A 13,683-nucleotide genomic window follows, 5' to 3' on the forward strand; every position below is an offset into this window, starting at 1 on the left:
TTATTATAAGATTAGTGTAAAAGTATTACTCAATTAATTGAATAATATATGACTTGTTTCTCTGCAATTATCTTTAAAAAAATGGATATGTAATTATATTATTACTAAAATAAATATGGAAAAAAAATAATTTAATTGTAATTATTATAAAAAGGGAAAATCAACGATTTGGTCCCTCAATTGTTAGCGAAATATCAATGTAGTCCCTTAATCGCTAAATCATCGATTTAGTCCCTGGAAATAACTGTTTTTAGTTGATTTGCCCCTTTCGACCGTTTCCCGTTGAGAATCCGGCGAATGCTCCGATTTGGCATGGGTAAGTTTGTCATTTCACATTTTGGTCCTATTCTTTTTGCCCTATTTAATTGGTTTAGTCTTCTTCTTCTTCAACGATACAAGAGATTGAACAGAGAGCAGGTTTGAAGAGATTGAACAGAGAGAGTAGTACTCTACAATATGAAACCATAGAGAGTAGTACTATCACATATGCAAAACAATATATGTAAAGTATATGCTTGTCAATAACTTAACAGAGAAACTGCAGCATACCGCATCCCACAATAGGAACAGCTCAAATAGGCCAATTTGGGGCTCTGAATTAAACCGAAGCTTTTCATTTCTTGGACATTGCTATTTCGTTCTCCATTTTCTGTGCAAAAACCTTTGTTGCAATCATAGTTTCATCAAAGTATGTTGCATAAGGATGGCCCTTGGGCACCAATCTCCGGAACTTCTCGAAGTTCTTCTCAGCTTCATTGTTTTTCCTCAATAATGTGTATATGATCCCTTGGCATATGTATGGTCTAAAGTCCCTGGGCTCCTCCTTCACCCGAATTTGCGCCTCCAAAAGCTTGAAATCCCTAAATTCTGCCTTCTTGCCTTGCTTCTTACACAACTTCATCCCCTCATCGATTCTTTTCTCGATTTCCTTCAAATCCTGGGTCGATTTGGACTCGGATGCAGCCATTACCAATCCGTGATAAGCCTCAACCCTAAAAGGGTCCTTTGCCAGAATCTCATTGAATCCATTTTTCGCCATTTCCACCTCTCCACTGTAAGCATACAAATGGGACTTCAGCAACGGCCACTCCATATCGCTCGGGTCAATCTCCATCAATCGATCGATAATGCCAATAACTTCTGCAATTTTCCGGCTCTGGATCTTCATCTCCATCAAACACCTTAACGCTCCAACATCGTTTGGATTCAATAGCAAATTCTCTTCCAGAACTCTTTCTTTATCCTCGTCGGAAAACGCGGTCTCCACGGCGGCCAGGGCTCAAACGGGGGCTCCAGAACTCTCTCTTCAAATCTGCTCTCTGTTCAATCTCTTCAAATCTGCTCTCTGTTCAATCTCTTCAAACCTGCTCTCTGTTCAATTTCTTGTATCGTTGAAGAAGAAGAAGACTAAACCAATTAAATAGGACAAAAAGAATAGGACCAAAATGTGAAATGACAAACTTACCCATGCCAAATCGGAGCATTCGCCGGATTCTCAACGGAAAACGGTCAGAGGGGGCAAATCAACTAAAAACAGTTATTTCCAGGGACTAAATCGATGATTTAGCGATTAAGGGACTACATTGATATTTCGCTAATAATTGAGGGACCAAATCGTTGATTTTCCCTTATAAAAATAAAGACAACAATCCATGTTTAGCTTAATTGGCATAATGGCCATGTTTGGTTATTGGCAGATACGCCATTTTTTAGCGGGATCCGCCGTTCATGTCAAACCGCAAAAAAAAAAAATTGTTTGGTTAGCAACGGTTTGGAGCTGCTCCAAACCGCTGCTTTTGCAAACGCTGCACTTTGCAGCGTTTGCAGTTGGCGTTTTGGGGAAAATTTAAAACGCCCCTCTTTATATTTAAAAAAAAAAAACTTAAAACTTAATGAGGACCGAAATGGCTCCTTAATCTGAGGAGCCAAAACGGCTCCTCAATGTTGCTCATCTGGGATGGGCAACAAATTTGTGGAGCCTTGAGGCTCCTTAAATAGGAGCCTCAAGGCTCCATTCCCACTTTTCCCACCGATGTGGGACGGTGGGAAAAGTGGGAATGCAAGAGGGGAGCAGCTTGTGCTGCTCCCTTCTTTCGTTCTTTTTTTTTTTTAATTTTTATTATTATTATTATTATGAATTATAAATTATAATGTATACCCTTATGGTCATTTTACATGTTAACCTCTAATCTAAACAGCTAATTTTACCAAATACTTTTTTTATAAACCGCTAATACAATCTGCTGGTCAAACCTGCTAATGCAATCCGCTATCTGATAACCGCTAACACAACCCGATACCGCTGACCGCTAACCGCTGATAACCAAACAAGCCCAATAGCAATTAGGCAATTATTATTAGACAATTATACTAATATTTGTGCAATTTTACTTTTACACCTTAATTATATTTCATTTCAACATATCGCCTTTATTTTTTTCCTCTTCCTCTATATCTGAATTAATTAATTATAATTATTAGAGAAAAATCTAACGATCCATGTTTAATTATAATTATATTAATATCTTGTAATTATTAGTTTAATTAATATAAGTGTAATATAATTGCAGAGAAATGAGTCATATATTTCCGAGTTATTGCTGGCGGAGTATTATGGCTACGCATGACCTTGTTTGCTCTGGGGTGCGTAGAAGGATTGGTAATGGCAGAACAACTTTAATTTGGGGGCACTCTTGGTTGCAGGATAATCACATTCCACTCGTCCAAACAATTATGCCTGAAGAGTTAAGGGAAGCGATAGTGGCAGGGCTAATTGATCAGCAAACTAATATGTGGGACCCCCATATTTTAGCTGACCTTTTTAATCCTGAGGATGTGGATCGTATCTCTAAAATACCTATTAGTCCAGACTATGAGGAATCATACATGGTATTGGCTTAGTGATCCAAGAGGGATTTATACGGTTAAGGATGCCTATAGGAGAGTTGTGGGTGATTTTGATCATAACCCTGGAACTTTTGATAAATGGGTTACATTGTGGAAATTGAAGGTCCCTCCCAAATGGAAGACTTTTTTATGGGGAGCTGTGTGTGATATTCTTCCTACCACCAACAATTTGCTTATAAATAGAGTAGATGTGGATCCAACATGCACAATGTGTGGTCTCACACATGAGAATGTTATGCACTCATTAATTTTATGAGATTATTCTAGACTTGTGTGGAATATTACGAGGCTACCTGTCACAAATATTGTAACTACCTCTTTTGCATCATGGCTTATGGGTGCAATGACAATTTTGACAAACGAACAATGCCGACTACTGGTAGTGGTGCTTTATTACCTTTGGAGTGCCCGAAACGAAGCCGTTTGGGAGGGAGCGTTGCGACGTCCTGCCCAAGTATGGATGCGAGCAGTAGCTGCGGAGCATGCGTACACACATGTCCACGCCAAAACTCCGCAGACCACGCCGGCAGTAGCGTCGATCGAAGCAGCAGCTGTCCGGTCGCGATGCTTCGTGGATCTGGCTTGCAAAGAAGTCTTATCTTGGCTTAGGGATCGAAACGTGTTTGAGGTGGACCTCCTAACAGACTGCTTGGTGCTAAAGAATGCGATACACTCAGAAGCTACATCAATTTTGTCCTACGTTGGGGTCATTGTGGACAAATGTAAGATAGCTATGTCTTTATTTACTTATTGCTCTTTGAGTTTTGTTACCAGGACACTTAATTTACATGCTCATACACTAGCTTTATTAGCTTACGATCAGGATCAGACTATGTATTGGGACTCGATCCCTCCTGACTCTATCGTTTCATTCATGAGTTAATAAATGGTTACGGTTATTTAAAAAAAAATGGTATGATCATAAACGGTATATTTAAATGTTGGAAACTCGAGGTTAAGCAATAGTGTTTGATCACGACATTGAAATGTATGATATCACTCTACAGACCAACTCTTATATAGTTTGCTCATTATTACATTTATCCAGATACACTCTTAGATAGTGACTACATGTTCTCTCTCTTCCCCCCGACACATAAAAATTTTCAAACTTTAACTTCTTTTTTTTTTTTTTAAGATAAAAATCATCCCCTTTTTTGTCTCTAAATTTGGAGACAAAGAAGGAACTGAAGACCCTTCTTCGTCTCCAGATTTGGAGACGAAGAAGGCGGCCATGGCTTCCTTTGAAAGGCAAGGTTTTCTTCTTCTTTTTTTTTTTTTTTTTTCTGTAAAAAAAAATTAAAATTTTTAAATTTTTTAAACTTAAATATTATTTTATTAATAAAAATGACACGTATGATGTTATATAAGAGGTTGTCGGTATTTATAGATAAATATTCAATTTTTGAGTTTAAATGCACGAAAGTCAAAAGTTTGTGTTTAATTGCTATTTTTAAAAATTCAGGGAGCTAATTGACTTCTCCTATAAAGTTCAGGGGCTTATTTGATCATTTTCCATTTTTTTTAATCATTTATCTTTCTTTCTAGGAAAATAATAATGGCTAAATTGACATACCCAGGTTAAATATTTTAATGGTTTTAAAAAAATGCTTCAATTATAAAAATAATATTTAAATTTTTGAGAAAAATGTACAAATAGGTCATTGAATTATTTGGGGATAGTAATTAAGCCACCAAATTTGAATAAGCTTCAAATTCATCTCTGATCTCGAAAAAAGAGAGCAATTAGCATTTTTAGTAGGTTAACAACAGGTTTGTGCTGACCATGTGTATATTTTAATATAATGTACTAATATTGTGAAAAAAACTAGTAATTAGCTTATGCTGATTCTATCAGGACTATGTGATCTAATGGTACCCGAATTGGACTTCTATTTGAAAAATTGTGAGTTCGAGCCTCAGTGGAGGCGTTATTGGTTCTTTGTGTTAAGGTAATATCTGTTCATTTATTTATACTTTCTCACCACCTCTACTAAGGCTCGATCTCATGACCTCCTATATGGGAGGTCACTACATGCCATTTGAACACAAGGTGCTTGGATTGACAAATAATTTAATGACTTATTTGTACCTTTTCCGTAAACTTTTTTACAAAAAGGGAAAATGGCACTTTTTCCCCCTTTGTTATATACTTATAGTATTTTTTCCCCCTAAATTATTTAAGTGGCAGTTTTTCCCCCTGATATATTAAATGGACATATTTACCCTTAAAATAAATATTTCATTTATTTTTCTTCTCTAACAAATTATAACCACAATTTGAAAAAATAAAATACATTAAGTGTTAAATTTAAAATATTTTAAAAATAAAAAAATAAAATTTTAAAAGAAAGTTTGAACCAACCGTTCAAATTGGATCCAAAATCGTGAACCGACGGTTCAAAATAAAACTCAAATCGCGATTATATATACTTATATGTGAGAGTCAATATAAATGCGGAAAAAAAAAAAAAACATACACTATTTGCAAATATTATAATTATAATTTAAGCTATTGCTAGTAGTTGTTCCGATTTGAACCTCCGGTTCACGGTTCAGGATCCATTTTTTCCAGTTCACGATTTTAATAAACGGAAACCCAAATATTGGGTTATGTTATGAATCATAACCGAAATTTTTTAATTTGATTGCTATAGTGTTTGGTTCAGTTCGAACCGAACCGTGGTCATCCCTACGTATAAGCAATAATTTGGTGAAGAATAGAAATAAGTAAAATATTTGTTTTAAGGGTAGAAATGTCCATTTAATATTATCAGGGGGGAAAAACCGCCACTTCTATAATAATTGAGGGGACAAATGTGAATGCATGAATAATTCAGGGGAAAAAAGTGCTATAAGCATATAACACAGAGGGAAAAGGTGCCATTTTCCCTTACAAAAATGTCATTACTTATCCAATCTTTACTTATAATAGTTTACATTTTTACTATTCGACAATAAATGATTTCCTTACAAATTTAATTTACTTAATTGCGAGTTGCAAAAAATAAAACTTATAACTTTTCTCTACTCAATAAATCCACATAAATTCAACTATTATTAGGGCGTTTTGTTGGATAGTTATGCTGTGGGCTCGTGCCCAGCGTGCTTCATGCGCACGGATAATGGTGCCGTCAGGCACCGTTATCTTCTTCTTTTTTCTTCTTTTTTTTTTTTAAAATTTAATTTCAGACCGCTTCGTTATAGGAGCATATATTCACAGCTTTGTGTTCATAATTTCATAACTGTACATTCATAATTCCATAACTGTACATTCATAATTCTATAACTGTACATTCATAATTCCGTAACTGTACATTCATAATTCAATAACTGTAAATTCATAATTTTCGAAGCTCTATGTTCATAATTGTAAGTTCATAATGTCAGAGTTCTATGTTCATAATTTCATAACTGTACATTCATAATTCCATAACTGTACATTCATAATTCCATAACAGTACATTCATAATTCCATAACTGTACATTCATAATTCCATACTGTATATTCATAATTCCATACCGAACATTCATAATTTTCGAAGCTCTATGTTCATAATTGTAAGTTCATAATTCCATAACTATACATTCATAATTCTATAACTGTACATTCATAATGTCATAACTGTATATTCATAATTTCATAACGAATATGCCGTTAACGGCGTTTCGAACAATTTTTTTTTTTAATTAAAACAGCGTCGTTTTCACGGAAAACGACGCCGTTTTAGCGCCGTGCGCACGTGCGCATAGCATAATTTGCCCGTTTTGTTGGAGGGAAGGAATTACGTGGGAAAGGAATTGCAATTTCATGGGAAATGAATTATCGGGAATAAAGTGAGAATTTAAATTACAGTGTTTGGTTTACAGGAATATAATTACTGGGAATTTCGATTCCATTGTTTGGTATATATGGAAATTGAAAGGGAATAAGTAATATATAAAGTTCAAAATACTTATTGTTGTTGTGGGCATCGATTTTAAGTTTAAATAACATAGGGGTATGGTAATTTTGTCTCATGATTACCTTTTTTTTTTTTTCTTTCTAAAATTCATGGAATTAAAATATGGATGGATGGGTGGGGGGGGGGGGGGGGTGGAGAGACATGAGATTTTAATTAATTTCATGAAAATGAGGGAATTGCAATTCCTTCCAACCAAACTAAGGAATTTAGTGGCCTTTGGAATTAGGTGGGAATGAAATTTAAATTCCCTCCATCCAAACGCCCTGTTAGGTATCGCGGAATAAAACATAACTAAAAAGATAACGTACACATAAATTTAGATTAAGAAATACCCTTTTTCAACAAAGGGAAGAAAAAGTAAAATCATGAGTTTTTTTTTTTTTTTTTTTTTTTTCTGTTTAATTAGTCAAGCCATTAAGTATCCTGAACATGCCCCTTTACATCCGTACCATACTCAGACTAATCTCCATTCGCACCGATCTGACCCAATTAAGAAAGCAAAGTGAGGCCCCTTTACACTCGTACCATACTTAGACTAATCTCCATTCGCACTGATCTGGCCCAATTAAGAAAGTAAAGTGAGGCCCTTTACACCCGTACCATACTCAGACTAATCTCCATTCGCACCGATCTGGCCCAATTAAGAAAGTAAAGTGCTGATTAGATTGATTATATTCTATACAAGAGGGGATTCGAACTCCCGGCCTCTCTTAAGGGACGAGAATGCACCACTACTCACGTCAACCAAGCTGGTTAAATCTTGTTATTGTTTAATTACAAAATCAACGGACTTATGGTCAAAATAGCTTTGAGTTTTGTTAATTGTTATGATATAAGAATGAAAGTATCTATTAAGTACCTTGTGGTCTAATGGTACTATGTTGCTCTCTTATGTGAGAGGTGGTAGGTTCAAGTTTTGGTGGAGGTGATTATGGTGACATTTGATGTAGCAACTTATTTGATTAGTAAAATATTATGTAATAAGGCAATGAACAATGGTACATTTTCTTCTTAATACGATTTTATCATATTCACCTCCTAATGTTGCAACATTATTTGATTGATTTTTTTGTTATATATTTAATGTTGCAACATTATTTGATTGATTTTTTTGTTATATATTTAATTATGAACTAATTCTTTTGATTACTTACTAGGGTTAACTAGTTCATGATGAACACCACATTGGAGCGGTAAACCACATTAGATGCCTTAGCTTGTGTAACAGACTAATATGACGGATTGAAAGGGTGTTGGCAATAATTTGTTAAACATTGCGATCGTTATGTATGTGAATCATGTTTTACTCACTCAACCATTTTTTTTTAAAAAATAAAAATAAAACAAAAGAAACAAAAAAAAAAAAAGTTAGAATGTGAACACGAGGAGTCAAAGAAATAAGAATATTTTAATGAGAGCTCACATAGGTAATTCAGTTGATTTTTTGGTGGCAGATTATGAACAATGACACATGATCAAGTCCTACCCGCTGCTATGTTAGGTGGAGGCCGATAAAGGCCAAGTCTTGCACTCGGTAGCTGGGGGATTATTGGACGGAGGCCGTTAAAGAGTAAAGGCTAAGCCCAGCACCCAACGTCTCGAAAATATGATGGCGGTCTATAAGGAAATAAAGTTGCATCTTCGCTACGATCTATAACTTTTGGCGTAAATGATAAGCGTTTGATCCTAACAAGTGGTATCAGAGTCAGGTCAAGCACTTAATGGCTGGAGACTGTTGGGCGGAGGCCAGTAAAATGTGATGACGATCTATAAGTTGTGCATTCGCTACGATCATTATAGCTTTTAATGTAAGTGATAAACGTTTGATCCTAACATGCTATATAGGAGTTTCACCCTTTTATGAGAATACGTAACTCATTGTAGGCACTTTACAATTTTCGCCCACTTAATAAGCCGATGACTTACCGTAATTTGTCTCTCAATAATTCTGTCAAGTTAAAGTGCGGGAGTCTTGGAGGGAATATAATTGAAGTGAATTCACCTTTTTGTGGGCAAATGGTTTTGTATGGGGACAATTATATAAGGAAAATCTATGGAAATAAGATGTGGTGGGATAATAATGTGAATGTGATGATTTTAGATGGAGGGAACATTGGAATGATGATGGGCATGATGTGCTAAAAGCTGATTCCATGCACAAGCAGCGGCATGTAAATATGGAAAGAAACACCCATCATGGCGTCTATCTGCAATCAGAATGATAGATGATAGATAGATGGATGGATGGATGGGTATTCAATCATTAATACATTACTTTTTTCTCGTGAATCCTAATACAAGTATTTATATCAAAATTTTATGTGTAAAAATAAAAAATAAAAATACATGTAGTATTTTTCTTTTAAAAGTGTCGACACAGAAAATTTTAAATAAAGCATTAAAAATACCCACAGGCACCGCCCCCGCGCAGCCATAGCCGCCATTTCTCCTTAATTACCTTCCTTTTCGCGCCCATTATTAACGTTAATCTAATTACAAATTGTTTCCGTCATTAAATGCCCCAGCCACTATTCCTCTCCCTGTCCTATACGAAATATGAACGGGCATACAGTTACAAATGCCTCTTGGAAGGGACTTCCAAAAAAAAAGTAAAGTGCACTTTTTTTTCCTTTAGAGTTTATTACAAAAATTTTCGTGGGAAAAGAGTGTTGTTTGGCTCAATGAAGGTGGCATTTTTTGTTCATATGTTAATACAGTTGTGTAGATTTATTGGTCAATTGTTATTAAAATCATTGCTTGTGTTATTACACTTGGTTATTCAGGTACAATCTTGACTAAGTTGGATGAACAGTTAGGTTGGTAATTAGTTTAATCACAAGGCCTCAAGTTCAACTATGTCTATTGACCTTCTTGGATTAAACCTAGTCAGTTTTGGGCAATTTAAACTAATTTATCTTTATAGAACACCTTCGAGTAGCGCATGCAACTTTTTTATGTATCAAAAAGTGTTATTTATAACGTGCACCCTTTCAGTAGTGAGTGCAGGTTTCTCTAGTTACTTAAAAACATATTTGTTTTTGTGTTGAATTTAAAACTAAATTCATCGCTTTGATAATAACAAGAAGTTAAATTTAAATTTTTAATAATTAAATGACTAATTTTACACCATGGTCACAGCTAAAGGACTTTTTTAAGTGTTAATTTTCTAATAGATGCTAAGGTGTGGTAGTTAGATTAGGAGGGGATTATAAATAGCCAGCCTTAGAGCATCATCATACGTTTTAATGGCCGTCGAGTTGTGTGTTTCTTCTCTCCGGCGCTTATATGAGAAGAGAGAAAATCTCATTTCTCAGTTCTCGATAGGATAGGATTTCCAGGCTTTTCAGTTCTTGAAAAAGCTGCAATCTTTCTTCTTCATCTTCCCCTGCGCTATATAAACCCTTCGCTTCTAAATCACTCCCACCCTGCTCTGCTCTCGGCCACCATTTTTTCTAGTCTAGAGTATAATATATACTTTGCAGATTAAAATTTGGGAAGGCCGGAGATGGCGGCGGCGGCGGTGGTGCGAGATTACGACCCCAAGAACGACTGTAGAGCGGTGGAGGAGGTGGAGAGAATATGCGAAGTCGGCCCCACCGGCGGCGGCAAACTCTCCATCTTCACTGACCTTTTGGGTGACCCAATTTGCAGAGTCCGAAACTCCCCCGTTTATAAAATGCTTGTAAGTTGTAAGCAAAGCTAGCTAAGCTGCAGACCCTACTCTGTTTCAATTCGATCTTATCGTTTGTTTTCGGCAATGATCAGGTTGCCGAGGTGGTCGTGCAAAAAGACGGCGGCGAATGGCGGCGGGAGATTGTGGGGATGATCAGAAGCTGCATAAAGACTGTGACTTGCGGGAAGAAACTGCCCAGAAATGGAAAAACCAGTCATCCTCTTCCGGTTTACGCCAAAGTTGCTTATATCCTGGGCCTTCGAGTCTCTCCTTTTCACCGGTACTGTGTATATATATATATTATTATATGTGTATATGTCACGTAATATAAATAACAAAAAAAATCATTCTTGAATTCTTCTTGTTAAATACAGGAGAATGGGAATTGGGTTGAATCTGGTGACGAAAATGGAGGAATGGTTTAGAGAAAATGGAGCCGAGTATTCATACATGGCTACCGAGAACGATAACCAAGCTTCTATTAATCTCTTCACTCATAAATGCGGGTATTCAAAGTTCCGGGAACCGTCGATCCTGGTTCAGCCCGTGTTCGCTCACCGAGTTCGCGTTTCGGGCCGAGTCACCATTATAAAGCTGAGTCCCGGCGACGCGGAGGTGTTGTACCGGAGGAGGTTCTCGGCGACGGAGTTTTTCCCGCGGGATATCGATTCTGTTTTGCGGAATAGTTTAAATTTAGGGACGTTTCTGGCGGTGCCGAAGGGGGGGCGGGAGGCGTGGCGGGGTTCGGAGGAGTTTCTGGCGGCGCCGCCGGAGTCGTGGGCGGTGCTGAGTGTGTGGAACTCGATGGCGGTGTTCAAGCTGGAGGTGCGCGGCGCGTCGAGGAAGCTGCGGGGGTTCGCGAAGACGACGCGGCTACTCGACCGGGCTTTCCCGTGGCTGCGTTTGCCGTCGGTGCCGGAGGTTTTCCGGCCGTTTGGGCTGCATTTTCTGTACGGGCTCGGCGGGGAAGGCCCATTGGCCGTGGAGTTCATCACCGCCCTTTGCGGCTTCGCCCATAACATGGCGAAGCAGCGCGGCTGCGGCGTGGTGGCCACGGAGGTGTCCGCCGCCGACCCGCTCAGGTTAGGAATCCCCCACTGGAAAACACTATCGTGCGCCGACGACTTGTGGTGCATTAAACGCCTGGGGGAAGGCTACAGTGACGGGTCTGTAGGTGACTGGACTAAGTCACAACCTGATCTCTCCATTTTTGTTGATCCCAGAGAAGTTTAATAGAGGTTGTCACTTTCTAGCGGCTTTTCTCCATTAGAGGTTTAACCAAAACAGCAAAAAAGCTAGAAGAAAGCTTGTCTTTTTGTCTTAGTGTTTATTAAATTAACGTTGTTTAGTCACATTCTCGCTTTTCTTTTCTTGGCCGGGCCGGGGAAGATTTTTGTCTCGAGGAAACAAGTGAAAATAGAAGCTAAGGAAAATCTCTTTGAGCTCTTTTGAGGCCCTTTTGTAAATGGGGTGGAATATCCCCTTTTCTATTGTAAATGGATTTCTCCCTTTTATACACATCCCCTGGCTTCCTTTTGTTCTGTATGTATAGACCGGAGTTTCTACCGTCAAAGACAGTGACTAATTTCTTTGTTAAATTGAAAGCATCTCTATTTAAAATTTAAAGTTATTTCATACCCAAAGTTAAAATTAAACTCTTGATCTTTAGTTAAGGATGGATGCTGATTTTGTGACCTGGGAGTAGTTACTCGGCAGGTCAACATAATCGATTAATCAACAAAATATAAGTAATTTGAGAAGAAAGAAGGAAAAACACACAATAATTTTAACGTGAAAATCGAATAGTGAAAATCACGGGCATTTTTAGACGATGTCAAATTGAAAATCAACTATTTTGTTGATAGTCTTTGTACATGTTGTTTTGCAGTTTTCTACAGAGAGATGGAGCCCCTCTTTCTTCTTGTTGACTACTCTCTTTTATAGTAGAACACAGGTAGTGTACATGGTGAGTAGGCTTCTTATAGTATTTTTATGGTAGATAATTAATGGGATTTATGGGTAATAAATAAGGTTTATGGACAATTAGTGAAATATTTATTGGTAATTAATGGGAGGTTATGGAAGAATAATTAGGGAGCCAAGACTAGGGGTGTTAGGGTGTAAATGAGCTTGCGGTTCGGTCAAAGCTTGGATCGAGATCGAGCCTGTTCATTTTGTAATCGAGCTGAGCTCAAGTTCAAATGTTTTAGGCTCGTAGCTCTTTGAGCCACTAGGGAGCTATTATATATATGTGTGTATATATATATATATATATATATATATATATATATATATATATATATATATATATTATTTGTTCATATATTTATATAATTATAACTAAACGGCTCACGAGCTACTTGGCTTGAGCTCGGTCAACTTCGAGCTTGAGCCGCCTCGTTCCATAACCGAGCCGAGCTCAAGCTTCAATTTTCAAGCTCGAGCCTATCGATTATTTGTCGAGCTCGGCTCGGTTCGTTTACACTCTTTGCCAAGGCAGGTAACATCCCGAGTGTTGACAGAGTCCGAAGCCTGATTGTCAGGTACATATGTTGGGTGTCCATCATCAGTTCCTTACTTTCTTGTGTCACGCCTCAATTCAATTCAACACCCTCACAATTGAATTATGAATAAAAATTTTCGGACTCCTTTACAAGGAGGCGCAATTGGCTGAACATTGACTCTTTTTACATGCCTTTAGCTAACCTCAAGCACCCTATATTTTACCAATCCCTTTTACAAGGAGGTGCGATTGATTGAGCACCATCTCCTTTTACAAGCGTCTAGTCAACCCCAAACACCTTATATTTTTCCAAATCCTTTTACAAGGAGCTGCGAGGTGACTGAGAACTGACTCCTTTTCCGCCATATTTCTATGGCTGACTGTTGAGACTGACTACCTGTAAATTAAAATTTTAAAACACCAATTGAGTGAAAAAACGTATTTGTGAGATGCGCCCCACTAAAGGGTATGGTCTGGACCAATTAGTAAAATATTATATCCTAAGTTCGTTGACCCTCAAACTTCTATTAGTCAGTTCCTCAACATCTCACTTCATGTTCTCAAACCTGCATAGATTCAAAGAAGGCTAGTAAAAATCAGCCAACTGCCTCGTGTCTAAGGGGTGCTTGACTACT

At 37.4% G+C, this 13,683-nt stretch overlaps 2 protein-coding genes across 3 annotated transcripts; one reads left to right on the top strand and one right to left on the bottom strand.

Moving 5' to 3' along the window:
• Positions 1–521: 521 nt before the first annotated feature.
• LOC109157041 (protein SLOW GREEN 1, chloroplastic-like) lies at positions 522–1,469 on the bottom strand. Its single transcript, XM_019304923.1, has 2 exons — positions 1,466–1,469; positions 522–1,278 (listed from the first exon to the last, which is right to left on the bottom strand). Exons 1-2 carry the CDS (start codon positions 1,467–1,469, stop codon positions 614–616), a joined length of 669 nt encoding a protein of 222 aa, XP_019160468.1. The 3' UTR covers positions 522–613.
• An 8,643-nt stretch (positions 1,470–10,112) lies between these two features.
• Positions 10,113–11,991, top strand: LOC109156992 (probable N-acetyltransferase HLS1). 2 transcript variants are annotated; one of them, XM_019304877.1, is made up of 4 exons: positions 10,113–10,554; positions 10,638–10,825; positions 10,920–11,783; positions 11,818–11,991. In XM_019304877.1, exons 1-3 carry the CDS (start codon positions 10,378–10,380, stop codon positions 11,776–11,778), a joined length of 1,224 nt encoding a protein of 407 aa, XP_019160422.1. In that variant the 5' UTR covers positions 10,113–10,377; the 3' UTR covers positions 11,779–11,783; positions 11,818–11,991. The 2 variants fall into 2 exon arrangements, with proteins under 2 accessions (XP_019160422.1, XP_019160421.1); XM_019304876.1 differs by having other exon boundaries at positions 10,920–11,991.
• The last annotated feature ends 1,692 nt before the right edge of the window (positions 11,992–13,683 follow it).

Source organism: Ipomoea nil, unplaced genomic scaffold, assembly GCF_001879475.1.
Source record: "Ipomoea nil cultivar Tokyo-kokei standard unplaced genomic scaffold, Asagao_1.1 scaffold2761, whole genome shotgun sequence".
In the NCBI taxonomy this organism is placed as follows: domain Eukaryota; kingdom Viridiplantae; phylum Streptophyta; class Magnoliopsida; order Solanales; family Convolvulaceae; genus Ipomoea; species Ipomoea nil.

Coding starts and splice junctions, on each gene's coding strand:
- LOC109156992 (XM_019304876.1), top strand. CDS start 10,378: ATGGCGGCGGCGGCGGTGGTGCGAGATTACGACCCCAAGAACGACTGT. Junction 10,555..10,637: donor CCCCCGTTTATAAAATGCTT/GTAAGTTGTAAG, acceptor GGCAATGATCAG/GTTGCCGAGGTGGTCGTGCA. Junction 10,826..10,919: donor CGAGTCTCTCCTTTTCACCG/GTACTGTGTATA, acceptor TGTTAAATACAG/GAGAATGGGAATTGGGTTGA.